The sequence below is a fragment of the Pan paniscus genome, chromosome 8 (genome assembly GCF_029289425.2).
Source record: "Pan paniscus chromosome 8, NHGRI_mPanPan1-v2.0_pri, whole genome shotgun sequence".
NCBI lineage: Eukaryota > Metazoa > Chordata > Mammalia > Primates > Hominidae > Pan > Pan paniscus.
The window spans coordinates 57960753-57977665 of record NC_073257.2 but is presented as its reverse complement, the minus strand read 5'-3'; the positions used below and the strand labels follow the sequence as shown (position 1 = coordinate 57977665).

The following is a 16913-nucleotide window of genomic DNA, read 5'->3' as shown; positions in this document are numbered from 1 at the left end:
AGTATCCTCTCATATTTTTGGTTGGCCACTTTTCAAACAGCTAAAGAAAATTTAAGTCATGTCAATACATTTAATGCAAGAGAGGAGAAATACCTTTATGAAATGTCCTCAAATACCAACATACATTCCAAATAAAAAAAGATAAACAGAAATCACTTTAAATACCTTAAGAAAATGGTTCTATTAAGATAATCGTGGGTAATGGAATTTTGGCACCCAAAGGAAGACAAAGATGACTTCCAATGCTCAAATTTTATCGACGAGGAAATAAAACACCAAGATTAGGCTGGGTGTGGTGTCTCACGCCTATAATCCCTGGGAGGCCAAGGCAGCTGGATCACCTGAGGTCAGGAGTTCCACACCAGCCTAGACCACATGGTGAAACCCTGTCTCCACTAAAAATACAAAAATTAACTGGACATGGTAGTGCATGCCTGTAATCCCAGCTACTTGGGAGGCTGAGACTGGAGAATCACTTGAACCTGGGAGACGGAGGCCGTAGTGACCTGAGATCACACCACAGCACTCCAGCCTGCGTGACAGAGAAAGATTCTATCTCAAAAAAAACCCACCAAGATTAATGAGTTGCCCAAAATGCTCTGCTAGACTGAGGTGGAGATGGGACTAGACCTCGGTGGTCAGAGGCCCAGCCAGGTGCTCCGTAACTATGCCAGCCAGCTTCTTCCTGTCCTGGAGGCGATCTGGATCTCCACAGATATGTAGTCTATATGTAGTCTAAATCATGACAGCCTTCATATACAGATTAACAAATTGAACTAATTAACACCAAAACTTGAAGTATTCGACCTTAAGTATGTCAGTTATTAGGGTAGTAAAGTTACTTTTATAATGAAGTCATTCCTGCCACCACCTACAATCACACACTTCCTCTTGGTTTAGTGCTGAATTTTCCTTCTAATTTTACTTCACTCACATCATTGGCATCAACTCAGGGTAAGCAAAGATCTCCGCACCATCGAAAGCACAGAGGCAACAACTTGATTTTCTCCCACAGTTACTTTATCAAGTTTTTGTTTGTTTGTTTTGTTTTGTTTTTGTTTGTTTGATTGTTTTCCATTCTGCTGTCAACCCCCGATTTTTAAAGTACAGTCCTGGAGGAAGTTGTCCTTGGATCGTGATATGCAGGCAAAGGCATGTGTGTTGAGGATGGAAGAGGTGGTGGTGGTGATGGGAAGAGAGGGGAAGTGAGGAGAAAGGGTGTAGCCCAAAGAAGAGGAACAGGAAAAGCGGTTTCTGCCTCTATTATTCTTGCAGAGTCTCAGCACCTTAAGAAAATAAAGTCTTATTGCCTAACAAGCCAGACTGGATGGCTTATACATTGTTGAATCAAACTTCCTGTCCTGTTTTCCTTGCAGGATGTGGTGGAACTCTTTATGGAGACAGAGGCTCATTCACCAGCCCTGGCTATCCAGGCACCTATCCAAACAACATGCACTGCGAGTGGGCACTGGTAGCTCCTGCTGGAAGGCTTCTCACTGTCAACTTTTACTTCATCAGCATTGACGATCCAGGAGACTGTGTCCAGAACTATCTCACACTCTACGATGGGCCCAACGTCAGATCTCCATCCTATGGACCATACTGCAGAGGCGTGAGTAGAGCAAACATTTTATATTCCCATTTGTTATGTTTAGACAATGAGTCACTTAATGTAGACTTTTTTTTTTTTTTTTTTTTGAGACAGAGTCTCGCTCTTGACACCCAGACTGGAGTGCAGGGGCACAACCTCCGCCTCCCAGGTTCAAGCAATTCTCCTGCCTCAGCCTCGTGAGTAGCTGGGATTACAGGGGCCTGCCACCACGCCCGGCTAATTTTTGTACTTTTAGTAGAGACGGGATTTCGCCATGTTGCCCAGGCTGGTCTTGAACTCCTGACCTCAGGTGATCCGCCCACCTTGGCTTCCCAAAGTGCTGGGATTACAGGCGTGAGCCACCGCGCCCGGCCTGGTGTAGGCTTTTAAAGGCAGACACATGCACAGCCTTTAACAAATTGAGCAGTTTTCCGACTTGCCTTTCTATTCTCGGAGCATGAGTGCCATCTGGTGGGCATTGCATTAAATTACTATTAATAGTTACCAAAATCAGCTCTGCTTCAGAATCACCTGTGGAGTTCTTGACATTAGACTTCCAGTTCCCACTGAAACCTATTGAATCAGGATTTCCCGGGGAGGAGCCACAGCATGCTGTTTTTTAAAAGCTCCCTCTGTGACGTCAGTGCACCGCCTAGGGTTGAATACCCATGTTTATTTCTGCATAAATAAAACTATAGAACATTTGGACACCTGGCTCTATTTTATCTACTTCTTGCTGAAAATTGCAGGGATTCTTTGAAGAAATGGTGACTGATAGTTTGTTTTTGTAAAGCTCATATCAGGGCTTTACAAACAACAACTCAGAATCTGATGTTGATTCAATATTGCAGGCATCTGTGCTTACGGTCCTCTCATTTTATGTGCAAGTAGATACTTAAAGAGAGTATGGGCTCACACCTGTAATCCCAACACTTTGGGAGGCCCAGGCAGTTGGATCACCTGAGGTCAGGAGTTTAAGATCAGCCTGGCCAACATAGGGAAACCCCATCTCTACTAAAAATACAAAAATTAGCCAGCATAGTGGCACACGCCTATAATTCCAGCTACTCAGTAGGCTGAGGCAGGAGAATCGCTTGAGCCCAGAAGGTGGAGGTTGCAGTGACCCGAGATTGCGCCACTGCACTCCAGCCTGGGCGACAGAGCCAGACTCTGTCTCAAAAAACAAGAGAGTAAGTAAGGGAAAAGTGGCTGCTGGCAAGTGGGTATCTGTTTCTAATTTTTCTGCTCTTTAATCACTTAGGCTTTGTAATCAAACTAGACAGAGAATTATATCAGCTGGAAATCTAGATGGTTTTTAAAATATATTATTTATAAAATTGATAAATGCTATTTTCAGAAGTATCAGAAAATAGACTAATTTTTCTAACACCCTAGCATTCTCATATATTCTTAACACCTTTCTTTGAATATCTTTGCATATATTTTACATGCATATTTTTTACTGTTTGATGTTGTGTTTTTTCCACTTACCAATACATCATTAATATCTTATATTAATAAAAACACTGGTGCGTCGTATTTAGTTTTTGGAGAGTATTCCATTGCATAAGTGCAGCCTAATTTATTTAACGAAGGCCCTCTAAGTGGACATTTAGGTCTCTTGAACTTTTTGCAACTACAGACAACACTTAATAAACTTTTTGTTAGTGATATCTTTATACATGGAGTTACATTACTTGGTGAGAAATGGTGATCACAGGACCAGCAGATACTGTATTACGGGGTTGCACAGAAGGCCCACAGACGGAGACCCCGGTAAATGTGCCACACATCAGATTTAGAAGCTAACCAGCTCTTAGACATTGAATAGAAATTTACAAATATTTCAAAAGGGAGGAAAAGAGACAATTTTAACAATATCATGACTTTATATTGACAGGTTTTTTTTTTTTGTGGGCATGGTTTTCAGTGGCTTGCAAACATATAACCCCATTTGATCCCCACAGTGACAATCCCGTAAGGTGGAAAGAACAAGTATATCCTGGACTTTGCAGATAAAAGAAAACTGAGTCACTGAGAGAAGTGATTGCCATTTAATCCAATGCCGCGTTAAGCTGTAATATATAGCGAGATACATCAATTTTTTAAACTGTTGGTGTTTACAGTATTTTCCCAGTTTTACATTTTCTTTTATAAATGTAGATATAATTTCATGTGTAATTTTTTTTTCCTTAAAGGTACCACTGATTTAACATTTTATAAATGTTAAACATAAATTTAAAAAAGTAAAACATAAGTATAAAACAGTCAATTTACATAGAGAGGTAGCTCTTATTTTGCTAATATTTACATACTTACAACTTTTTGTAAGTATGTAACTTTTTGTAAGTTGTAATATTTTGCTAATATTTACATACATACAACTTTTACATTTTACATACATACATATTTACATGCATATTCACATACAAAAGTCATATATCTTTTTATGTATACTCCTTAAGTATACAATTCAACTTTTGTATGTATGTAAATATGCATGTAAATATGTATGTAAAATGTAAACATACATTTATATACATACAATTTACATACAGAGGTGGCTCCTTATTTTGCTAATATAAATACAAACCATCCCCTGATTTGGGAGATATTTTGTGTTATGGTAAATACCATTGTTCACAGGGAAATCCTCTATCCCTTGCAACTACAGAATATGAACATCAAGCAAATGAAAGAATAATGGGAAAAACAAGGAGAATCAAAGGAGATTCTAAAACTTCTGTTGACTGTCCATACTAGTTTGTCAATATAAAAGAAGTTGTTGAAATTTGGAAGCAGATCAAAGTGGAGGTAAAAAGTAGACATGCATAGGAATAAAAATATTGCATATACCTTCATATATCTCTTACAGAAAAAAATCTATACTAACTTGAATTAGTGAGTATCTTGGAAATAAGGCTGTGTTTTGATGACTTGGGGTGGGGCTGAGGCAGGAAAACCCAGTAATGTGAGCATCATGAGAGCAGGGCTTTTTGCCTGTTTTGCTCATTTTTTAATATCCCTAGTACTAAAAACAATACCTGCAGCGTGGCAGTGACTTGATCAATATTTGCCAAATGAATGAACAGAAAGTGAGAGAAAACGGGGACCCATCTATTCCCCTCAACACACAGACAAACACACACTGTTCCACAGAAGTATATGAAAATAAATCCCAAGAGGAAGCGATAAACATTGAGGATGAAAATAGTATATTTTACTTAGTGTGATCATTTCACTTACATATGTTTCTTTAAGAAAAATTAAATTTGCAGTAAGAACTTGAATAAGAAGTTCAAATTTTTCGATAACAGTTTTATTGAGGTATAATTTACATACCATACATTTCCATACATACAATTTACATACCATGCAATTCACCTCCTTAAAGTATACAATTCAGTGGTTTTTAGTAGATTCACAGAGTTGTGTGGCCATTATCAGCACAGCCAATTTTGGGACACTTTCATTACTCCCCAAAAGAAACCCTGTACCCATTAGCAGTCCTTCCCCATTTTCCCTTAACTCCCCATGCCCAGAAATATTTCTTTGTAAAGCATTTGCATTCATTCTTTGCAAGGTTACTTCAAGAAATATATGCAGGTTCACTGTAAATTCTATAAAATTTCTTTATGTGGTACTTTGTTACTAGGTTAACATTTCTAGAAAAAGGTTCAAATATGTGAAGTATATAATTTGATACTTTTTTTCAACTTTAGGATACCAGCATAGCTCCCTTCGTGGCTTCCTCAAATCAGGTCTTCATAAAATTTCATGCTGCTTATGCATGGCATCCATCCACATTGCAATTAACTTGGGACTGCTAAGTGGGTAACTCAGCATGTTCACTCAGCACTTTCCCTCTGCAGCATGCTAGACAGGACTTTGTCATCTTTATACACGACCCCTGCCAATGCCATGGAGAATAAGCTGTACTTTTATGGTTTTCACCAAACCATGGATAGAATCAATATTTGTAGGTTGGGTGTGGTGGCTCATGCCTGTAATCTCACCACTCTGGGAGGCTGAGGTGGATGGATCACCTGAGGTCAGGAGTTTGAGACCAGCCTGGCCAACATGGCGAAACCCCGTCTCTACTAAAAATACAAAAATCAGCCGGGTGTGGTGGCAGGCACCTGTAATCCAAGCTACTTGAGAGGATGAACCAGGAGAATTGCTTGAACCTGGGAGGCGGAGGTTGCAGTGAGCCAAGATCACACCACTGCACTCCAGCCTGGGTGACAGAGCAAGACTCCATCACAAAAAGAAAAAAAAATCAATATTTGTACATTTTCTTGAGCATAGAATATACCTTCTTTAGTCTTGAGTGTGCATTTCATTCTAATATTTTGAGCTGAGATTTAAAAAAATATCTTTGAAAGACTTGGAAATGATTATGGCATATGTGACATACATTTTTCAAAGTTAATAACAATAGCCAGGGGCAGTGGCTCATACCTGTAATCCCAGCATTTTGGAAGGCCATGGCAGGAGGATTGCTTGAACCTAGGAGTTCGAGACCAACCTGGGCAACCCAAAGTGAGACCTCATTTGTACCAAAAATACAAAAATTAGCCGGGCATGGTGGCATGGACCTGTGGTACCAGCTACACAGGAAGCTGAAGCAGGAGGATCACTTGAGCCCAGCAGGTTAAGGCTGCAGTGAAACCCTGTGAACCACTTTATTCCAGCTTGGGCAACAGACTGAGACCCTGTCTCAAAAATGACAACAACAACAAAAGTTAATGATAATATAGAAGTATAAATTTCATGTGAATGTTCAATTAGGGATAATATTATTGAATTGTACACAATTATGCTGCATTAATTTTTGACTTATTAAAACTCTGTCTTTCACTATGGGGCATAAATTTTCAAGTTTAATTTTTACATTTTGGAAAAGAATTTAATATACATATGAATCTTCCAGAGAATCAATTCTGGAGACAAGCTGCCTGAGTTTGAATTTTAACTTTACTAGTTAAGTGCTTACTTAATCTCTCGGTGCTCAGTTTCTTCATTTGTATGAGGGGATTATTTTACCTGTCCCACAGGGTTGCAATAATTATGTATATGTGTAAAGACTCAGAACAATACCTGGAACATATTAAGTAATCAGTAAATGCTAGCTTCTATGTCAATTAGTAGTAGTATGGCTCACCTCCCTAACATACCGATGTACCTGCTTTTCCCCTACTCCAAAGCCAGGCCCAAGTCTCACCTATGTTTAACTTTTGCCATGCCCCTAAGTCAATCTGAGCTTCTCCAAAGACCTTGCCTTGACTACGGAGAAATTTGCTGTAACCTCTGATTCTCTATTTCCCTCCCATTTGCCTCAAACTTCTGTTTCTCCTGGCCACGCTGAACCTTTTCTCCATTTATCCCCAGGACCTTGTGCTCTCCTGGTTATTTAATCTCTCTGAGTATTCTCCACTCTCTTGTAAAATGGTGGCCCTCTTCATACAGCTCCACTAAGCAGTGCCCCAGTGGGAACTCAGTGTGGGGCCTCCAACTCCACATTTCCCTGCTACACTGCCCTAGTAGAGGTTGTCTGCAAGGATTCTGCCCCTGCAGAAGGCTTCTTCCTGGAAACCCAGGCTTTCCCATACTGCCTCTGAAATCTAGGTAGAGTCTGCCAAGAATCTACCACTGTTGTACTCTGTGTGCCTGCAGGTTTAAAACCATGTGGAAGCTGCCAAGGCTTATAGCTCTCATTCTCCAAAATTGCAGCCCAAGCTGTGCCTAGGCCCCTTTGAGACACAGCTGGAGCTGGAGTGACCAGGATGTGGGGAGCAGTGTATTGAGGCTGTGCAGGGAAGCAGGGCCCTGGGCCTGGCCCATGAAATCATTCTTTCCTCCTAGGCCTCTGGACCTGTGATGGGAGGGGTTTCAGCAAAGTTTTCTGAAATGCCTTTGGGGCCTTTTCTCCATTATCTTGGATATTAGCACTTGACTCCCTTTTAGTTATACAACTATAACTAAAAGAGGATGCTCCACAGTCTGCTTGAATCCCTCTCCTGAAAAAGCTTTTTCTTTCTCTGCCATATGGCAGAGAATTTTCCACGTACACAAAATTTACATATGGCTGTAAATTTTCCAAAATTTTACTCTCTACTTTCCTTTTTAATATATGTTCCAACTTGAAGTCATTTCTTTGCTCCCACATCTGAGCATATGCTTTTAGAAGCAGCCAGGCCAAATCTTGAACATTTCGCTGCTTAGAAATTTTTTCCACCAGATACCCCGGGTTGCTACTCTTTAGTTCAAACTTCCACAGATCCCTAGGGCATGGACAGAATGCAGCCAAGCTCTTTGCTAATGCATAATATGTGTCACCTTTGCTCCAGTTCCCACTAAGTTCCTCATTACCATTCAAGACCTTGGCAGCCTGGACTTCATTATCCATATCACTATCAGATTTTTAGTCACAACTATTAACCAGTCTGTAAGAAGTTCCAAATTTCCCTCATCTTTCTGTCTTCTGAGCCCTCCAAACTCTTCCAACTTCTCTACCCATTACTTTGTTCCAAAGTCAGTTCCACATTTTCAGGTATCTTTATAACAAAACGCCACTCCTGGTACCAATTTTCTGTATTAGATCATTCTTGCATTGCTATAAATAAATACCTGAGACTGGGTAATTTATAAGGAAAAGAGGTTTAATCTGCTCACAGTTCTGTAGGCTTTATAGGAAACATGGTGCTGATATCTGCTTGGCTTCTGGGGAGGCCTTGGGAAGCTTATAATCATGGAAGAAGGTGAAGGGGAAACGAGCATGTCACATGGTGAAAGCAGGAGCAAGACAGCGAGAGTAGGGGGCAGGTGCCAACACTTTTAAGTAACCAGAACTCATCTGAACTCAGAGTGAGAGCTTACTTATCACCAAGGGGATGGCCCAAGCCATTCATGAGGGATCCACCCTCATGATCTAAACACCTCCCACCAGGCCCACCTCCAACATTGGGTATTACAACTCAACATGAGATTTGGGCGGGGATAAATATCCAAACTATATTATATATTTACTCGCAAGAGTACAAAGTTTCCATAAGCAGCACCACTGCCTATTCCTTAACACAATATATTAAGTTATAAATAAACAATATAGTTTGCCATTTAACAACAAGTAGAAAGTTCAATAGCACATCCTTATCTCCAGTGCTGCCAGACATGTAACTTAGTGAGGTAGTTATCAGCTTCCTTTTTATAAGAACATCCAATGCTTTTATAAAGTTTTTCACTGCCTCTAGAAAAACAGAAGCCTTTACAAAGGAAATTTGCTTTATGTTAATTATGCAAAATCAAGGGTTATTAAGAACATGAGACCAAGTGAATGAAAGAAGCTGTGGAATATATTACTTCATCTTACTCTAATACTCAAATTTCAGAGAAATTATTCCTGGACAGAGTATGGAGGCACATAAAGAAAATACTCTCACCTTAAAAATTCAGCTACTTGGGAGGCTGAGGCAGGAGAATCGCTTGAACTCAGGGAGGTGGAGGTTTCAGTGAGCGAACACCACGCCACTGCACTCCAGCCTGGGCGACAGAGTGAGACTCCATCTCAAGAAAACAAACAACAAAAAAAATTCCTGCTCCCTTTTTGTATTATGGATAGATATATCAACTTTATGGATGACATTTCTATTGGAAAGGACAGCGAATGCAATGAGTAACACCATCAAATCCAAAGGGTCTTGATAAGCTAGAAAAATGGGCCAATAGTAACAGATGAAATGTGATAGATATAAAATCTTCCTCTTTTATCTAAAAAATGAATTGCAAAGGTACAGAATACAGGGAAAGTTTAACAATAACATGAAATGACATAGTACTTTTCTGAAAGCAAGATTAACATGATGTAGCTGTCGAAAAAATGATGCTTGGATCATGGATTGCATCATTAGAGTAATGGTATCATTTCCACTCAGAAGGGCATGCTTTTCTAGGAGGCATATTGGAATATCTGGGAGGGGTGTACATGAAATTAAGGAAAGCAAAATCAATATTATTATGTAATTTTAAAATTAAAAATACAGAAAAAAGAGACAAAATGAAGCTTTACAAAATCTTCCAGGCTAACCATCTAGGAAATAAACAGTGATTTTTTAGTGGGTTAGGGGATTGACAGGCTTGGAAGCCTGACATTTTCATGTACAGCAAAGGGAAGTAGTTATTGAGCAATTCAGTTTTTGAGTAATTCAGCTGGAAGAAGGAGAAAAGAGTCGACTCTACTCTCATTAGTAAGACCCATCATATATCCTCTGGTTTTGCTTTACATTTAATTCACTCATTTCCAAATGTTTATTGAGCATCAGCTATGTGACATATACTAAGTGCACTGAGGATAAAGCAGAGAACAGATAGCCATACAAGACTATCAGCTGATTTCTCCCAACTTCACAAAGCACACTTCCCAGGTCCATCTTGCTTGATTTCCTGAGCCAGTCCCAAGGCAAAAACCTTAATATTGTTATCTGGTGAAACACACATTGAGTCAACTTCCCAGATCTAGTGGCCAAGGGATGTTTCCTGATTCCACGTTGTGTCACCATGAAGTCTCACTGCTAGCAATCAGGACCCTGGACAGGCTAACCATCACCCTAGCAAATTAATCAAACCTGAGAAGGGGGTGTGGGAATACTGATTTATAGGTGGTCAGAAGTATAGGTGACAGTCAACCTAAAGTAGGGGACAGTCTTGTGGAAATGCACCCTTAACTTGTGGGATTTGACTGTAAGTTGAGGTAGTATCAGAATTAAGTTAAACTGTAGGACACTTAGCTGGTGTCTGCTGGAGAACTGTTTCATGTGTGGGGGAATCTCTGGTGTCAGAAGTGTTGAGCGTGTAAGAGTAGCAAAAACAGTTTGGTTTTTACTATCTCAAACAGGAGTGAAAACGAATTCCTGTGAAACAGGAGTGAATGGAGGCATGCAGCCCAAAATAACTTTGAGAGAGAAATGCAGGAGGTTTGGGACTCTCTGTTCCAGGTGTTATCTGGATGTGGGGCTGGAAGATGCAGTGTGAGGAGCTAAAACCAAAGTCATGGAGTTGCCTTAACTGGCACTGACAATCCATCATTTCCCTCCACCAGCAAAGGTAGCCTGGTGATGACCTGCAGGCATAACACTGGGTTCTTGCCTCTAAAGAAATTCAACAATCAGCCCAAGGATCTAGGAGGAAAACAATACACACAAACGAGAGGAAAGAAACCACTCCAGCTATCTAGAAAAACCATTTCAGATCTTCACACTTGAACTCAAAAGGACAACAAAGAATAAACCACCAGAGAGGGGAAGAATTTTTCTTTTCTAGGGGAAAGACTAGATAAACACACATAAGAATGGAGCCTTGAAGAAACATAATTTAGTGAACAGAAGAGAGGTTTAAAAACTATTATCCTCAGTGATACTTGAGAAGAGAGTACATTTATGAAACAAAAACAGGGTGTTATTATAGAGAAACAAGAGTGGGGCTGTCCAATAGGACTGGTGTCCTTATAACAGGAAGAGACACCAAGGGTATGATTGCACAGAGAAAAATACCCTGGAAGGACACCAAGAGAAGACAGTCATCCACAAGCCAAGGGGAGAGTCCACAGGATAAATCAAATCTGCTGGCACCTTGATCTTGAACTTCCAGAACTGTGAGAAATTTCTGTCGTTTAAGCCATCCAGTCTGTGGTATATTGTAACGACAGCACTAGCCGACTAATACAGGTACTACTGTCTTCAGCCTACACAGTCAAGATTCACTATTAGAAATTGATGGAACAAGAACGATTCTAATTTTTTCAAGAAAGTTCTTTTGCTTTAGAAGAGTTAGTGATTCAAGAAATAAATGTATTAGGAGATTACCAACTAATACATACAGATGAAATTATGAAGTTAGAAAATCATCAGTGGATGCTAAAACTACTAGGTAAAAATTAGATGAGAAAAGGGACGTAATCCAATAGCACCTCCCCCCAGCATTATTTTTAATCATAAAGAAAAAATAGTAACTTTATGGTGAAGAAACCTCGCAGACACCACCTTAACCAAGTGAACATCATCAATACTGGGAGAAACCGATGTTATCTCTACCTTGATAACATGCACTGGAAAAGACACATCACTTAGTGGTGTTTCTCCAAAAATTCATAACCTGAAAGGGAACATCAGACAAACTCACTTTAAAGGATATTCCACACAATACCTGGTCTGTACTCTTAAATAACGTCATTTCAATAAATATAAAAGCCAAGGAACGGTTCCAGATCAAAGAAGACTAATGCAGGAATTACCCTTTCATCTGGAATGTTTTTTAAGCAATAAGTTTCTGCTTTCGAATTTAAGAGTGCAGATCCTTTTTTAATCCAATTGGTTCAGGGCTAGAATTACATTATTTTACATCTCATTAAAGCTTTGATCCCCGCTACAATCTACAATATATAAATGCATATGTGTGGTATCCGTCTATCATCAATTTAGGTGACAATAGGAGAAAAGTGCCTGGTGCCAATCTTTATTCCATAGTATGAAATTGTCTCTCAGGACAGGGTTTTTGGTGAGAGAAGCACAGGATATTGCTGGGTAACAGACTGGGTCAGGAAAGAGGGAGGCAGAGGGCAGCAGTTTTGCTAGAATTTAAAATTTGGTTGCTTTTGGAAGAGAAAGCGGGAGGTTCCTGGGAGCCAGAATGTTATGTTTCACAGATGTAAAAGTCAAAGTCGGGAAAGACATCGCTTTAGTGGTGTTTTCAAATGACCTTTAAATGATAGGGTTTTACTTGTAGCTTCCAGACCTGAGGGTGGTTCTTGTTGCTTAAGGGCAAAAGGGTCAGGGGTAAAAGCCAGCCTTAGAAACCTGTCAAAAAAGATTTCCAGCGGGGCGCTGGAGAAACGTAGACCACGCCAGAATTCCTGCCTGGAGAAGCTCTTAATAGGGCGAGAGGCTGCGTGCCCCACAAGGTCCTTCAGAGGCACATTGTGGGACTCAGGGTAGCAACTTCTGGCGAGTGGAGCCGCAGTTACAGAAGCGGAACATTCGGAGGCAATTTACTTCCAGCTTTCGCAACACCCACCCTCAGCCATTACCCTCCCTTGCGCAGTCGCGCCATAAACTTCCCCGCTTTTCCGCCACAGCCCTCTGGGTTTCGACCCATCAACTGAACACGCGCCAAACGTCGCGCGCACGCGCCAAGCTCGGCCCAATCAGAGTTCCAAACCGCGGAGTGTTCGCCACGGCGATAAATTAACCTCAGCGTGGCGCGGGGTCTCGAAGCCGAATAACGTATGTGATTGGCCAGCCTCTTCCATATTCTTTTAAGGGCGGAACCTGGCCCTGGAGCCACGCCTAGCGAGCTGTTCTCTTAATATGGGTAGGTTCGGGCGTGGAGCTGGCAGCTGCGCGGTGTGCCGAGACAGGGCGTGTTAGTTATTTAGTGCAGGTGTAGCAGGGAACGAGGGCATCTGTCGCAGCCGGAGTGCGTCCTGCCGAAGCCTGTGGTTGCACGCCCACCCTCTTAGGGGCTGCCCTCTGCGGTGAGTGTGTGCGGCGTCGCACTTGGGGTTGCTTCTCTCTGCGTGGCCGGACCGGGGCTGGACCCTTCCCACTCCCCTGCCCTGCCCCATCCCCTCCCTGCACCCGGACGCCCTTCAGGCTGACGTGGCTTTGGTTTAAACCCTGTCCACACTTTTCCAGGTTGTCCGTTACCGACTGTAATGCTCCAGGTTTCTAGGCGTGATGCACAAGGCCTTTCCGAATCTGAACACTACCTTACCCTTCCATGCAGTTGGCATTTCAGCCATTCTGAATTTATTGTCCCAGTTGGCATTTCAGCCATTCTGAATTTATTGTCCTTTCTGGACCAGAGCCTACTTGTTCAGATCTTGGTGCTTTTACGAATTCTGTTTTCTCTCACCCTCAGTCTTTTTCACCTGAAATCGTTTTACTTCTAAGAGTCAGCTTAGACATCACCACCTGTGTAAAATCTTCTCTGTCTGCACCAAGCTAACATAGCCACTCCCTGCCCTGTGAAGTTGGACGTGTGCCTTGCTTTGTGACTTCTGTCACGTAGGATTGTAATGATTTTTTTTTTTTAATCTAGAAGTCTCCCTTCTCCACTGGGACATTGGGAAGACAAAAGCAGTGCAATGTTCATGCTTGCATTTTTTTTTTTTAAATAATAGTGCCTGGAGCACCGTAGATGCTCAAAAATAGTTTGAGGAATGAAAAAAAATGAAAGAATGATGGATTAGGCCCATGAGTGTGTGAGATCACGTCCAGGATGTGACGAGAGAAGAAGGGAGATGTTCAGGAGACCCTGAAAGGTGATGGAAAGCCATTTAGGCATGGAAAGAATGGCAGAGTCAGGTTTACTGTGAAGCCATGCTTTTCCCGGTTTGAAAACCTGCCTGGGACAGAGATTGGAGTTGATGCCATTAATACGCCTTGGCAGAAGGAAAAGGGAGGAAATGTAGTTGATTTGCGTTTCATAGCCTTTATGAAAATACGTGCCATTAAACTTAGGTTGTGTACTAGTTAGCCTCTCAGCCTTGGTGTGTGTTGGTCTCTTGCATTCCGTAAGGGTCCTCGCTGTCAGCAACAGAACAGATGCCTCTGGAACTGAAGATCTAGGTGTGTCCCTTGCTGCCCCTGCCCAGCTCTGCCATGATCGTGGTCATTATTGGGAGCACTGTTGATACAGAGGAGAAAGAGAAGGGGATAGGGAAGATGATGCCTGGCATAGCGGGACCCTTGGCCCCCATGGCTTTCCTCCCTCCAGCACTCGTTCTCACTGGGTAGAAGAGAGGCTGCTTTCAGCAGAGGAGCTTTATACCCTTCAGCTTTTGAAGAGGAGACTTTATGTGATATTTATAAATGGGGAGATTGGCTTAGCTATTTCGGTTGAGCTCTATTATCTCTTTGAAGCCTTTGCTTTTATTAGGGAAGAAAAGATAGCCACTTGCTTCCTGAAGTATATTTCCGGTATAATATTGGGTACTGAAAAGCAAGATCATTCTTAAATTTTCCTAAAGAAGAAGCTAATGAAGAATAATAGTGCTTTTTGGGAAGTTGGGTGGAAGTGAATTTGGAGATGCCAAGAGTCCACTTCCTCTGGCTTCTGTAGCATTGACCCAAGGCTGCTCTCTGCAAACTCCCTGACCTCGGGACTCTTCGGAGCCTACGGGGTTCCAGGATGCTCTTCCGAGCCTCAACTAGGGCTCAGTTCTCAGCAGTGCACACACAGTGACACAGTGCTTAATATATACAAGTATTAAAATATTTCACTTGGCTACATTAATTATAAGTGTAATTTTTTTTTTCCTGAAAACAGGGTCTCGCTCTGTCACCCAAGCTGGAATGCAATGGTGCATTCACAGCTCACTGTGGCCTCAACCTCCCAGGCTCAAGTGATCCTCCCACCTCAGCCTCCTGAGTAGCTGGGACTGTAGGTACACACCACCACGCCTGGCTAATGGTTTTATTTTTTTGTAGAGATGGGGTCTTGCTATGCTGCCCAGGCTGGCCTCAAACTCCTGGGCTCAAGGAGTCCTCCCATCTTGGCCTTCCAACGTGCTGGCATTACAGACTTGAGCCACCACACCTTCCTCCATATTTCTTTACTGATAACATTTTAGCTGTTACCAGGAAGTTTTATATATTAGTATCCAGATTAAACACAGGGAACAATTAACTGGCATGTACAGAGAATAGTTCTTGCATCTCAAGCTTTCCCTTCATTATTTTAATTTATCAAAAGGTAAGAATTAAGCTTTGAAGATAACAGTAAGGTATTGTACTACTAAGCGTATGAGATGCCTATCTTTCTTCTTGGGAGAGTTGTATCTTCTAACGCAGCACTTCCTTAGAGACAGCAAATTACCTTTGAAAGCTGTTTTGAGGAGTTTAGGTACCAAGAGCTTTCTGATGGGGAAAACTTCTTAGGCTGGAGACAGATATTAGACAGGTTTTACAGTTTTCTTATAGTCCAGCCAGATTCTAGAAATGCTCAGTTCCTACCGTAAGAGGCAGAGGAGTACAGGGAGCATATGAGGGGAACTTGGATTTGGATAGATGTGGGTTCAAATTCTGCTACTTAGTACTATGTAACCTTAGAGAAGCTACTTAACCTCCCTGATCCTCAAGTTCCTTAACCAATGGTAACCTAAGTAACCACTTCGTAAGACTGGTTTAATGGTTCACTTTAAAGGCAATAATGCACATTAAATGTTAGTTATTAACTAGTTAGTGTTAGATGCAATAATGTACATTAAATGTTAACTATTAATGTGAATATCCAGCTACAGGCCCAAATGCCTCAGACATACCCAGTTCCAACATAGTCAATGGCCTGAACTACGAATTTCGCTTCATTAACTAGACTGGGTAAGGCATTTGTAACAGTGTTGGGATTTTTTGTGTGGCTTATTAGAACCTGTAGTGTTTGGTACTTTTGCCTAGGGTTCTAATTTATATAGATAGCTATTTATTTAAAATTTGTCCTGATTGATTTCTTTTCCTTCTTTTTGTTTTAACATGACATGTAATTTGCACACACATTCTCAAAGCTTCCAAGAAGATCAGTGTGGGCAATAGAGTGAGACCCCATGTCTACAAAAATTTAAAAAAACAAGCTGAGGGTGGTGTGCAAGTCTGCAGTCCTAGCTGTTAGGGAGGCTACAGTGGGAGGATTGCTTGAGCCCAGGAGTTTGAGTTTGTAGTGAGCTATGATCCTGTTACTAGGCAACAGGACAAGACCTTGTCTCTTTAAAAAAAAAAAAAAAAAAGCTTCCAGGCATAATTGTAATGCTGCTGATTTTGTGTATTAAAGAGATTTCACTGCAGAAACTCTTTCCCAAGCAGCAACTGTCTTCAGCTGGTTGATGAAGCTGATTTTTGAAGGGCCCTGTAATCAGCTTCCATTTCCATAGAGACAGAATCCCAGCTGCAGCCAGAGGAACTTTCTTTCATTTCTCTTGTTTGTTTACTAATTTTTAAATCTCTTCAAGTTTATTGCCCTCTCTGGGTGGTCAAGCCTTTATTATTTTTTTTCCAGGTTAGACTGACACTTTTCAGATAAATCTTGGAAAACAACCTGCTTTCAAGGAAGTGGTCTTTCTAAAGGACCAGGCAAAATAATAAACAAATATGATCATGGGTTATCTGGAAGAGCTGTCTCAAAATCTTGTTAAGCCTGGAACACATGCCATCCATGTAGACCTTCTTTGGGGGAAAGATAAAAGAGCTGGGGAGAACCTGTAATTTTAGCTATAATCTTTATTAAAATCATTTATTTTTTATTTATTTAGTTTTTTGAGACAGAATCTCACTCT

General features: G+C 41.2%; 1 protein-coding gene and 1 pseudogene across 1 annotated transcript in view; both read left to right on the top strand.

Annotated features, from left to right (window-relative positions):
- The window catches only part of LOC100988136 (cubilin-like), a 55925-nt pseudogene extending 50504 nt beyond the window's left edge, over positions 1–5421 (top strand).
- Positions 5422–12951: 7530 nt separating this feature from the next.
- LOC117974454 (ras suppressor protein 1-like) overlaps positions 12952–16913 on the top strand; it is a 120343-nt gene continuing 116381 nt past the window's right edge. Inside the window, exons 1-2 of the mRNA XM_055092260.1 lie at positions 12952–12955; positions 13056–13108. Coding sequence (XP_054948235.1) covers positions 12952–12955; positions 13056–13108 — 57 coding nt within the window. The remainder of the gene's footprint in view (positions 12956–13055; positions 13109–16913) is intronic.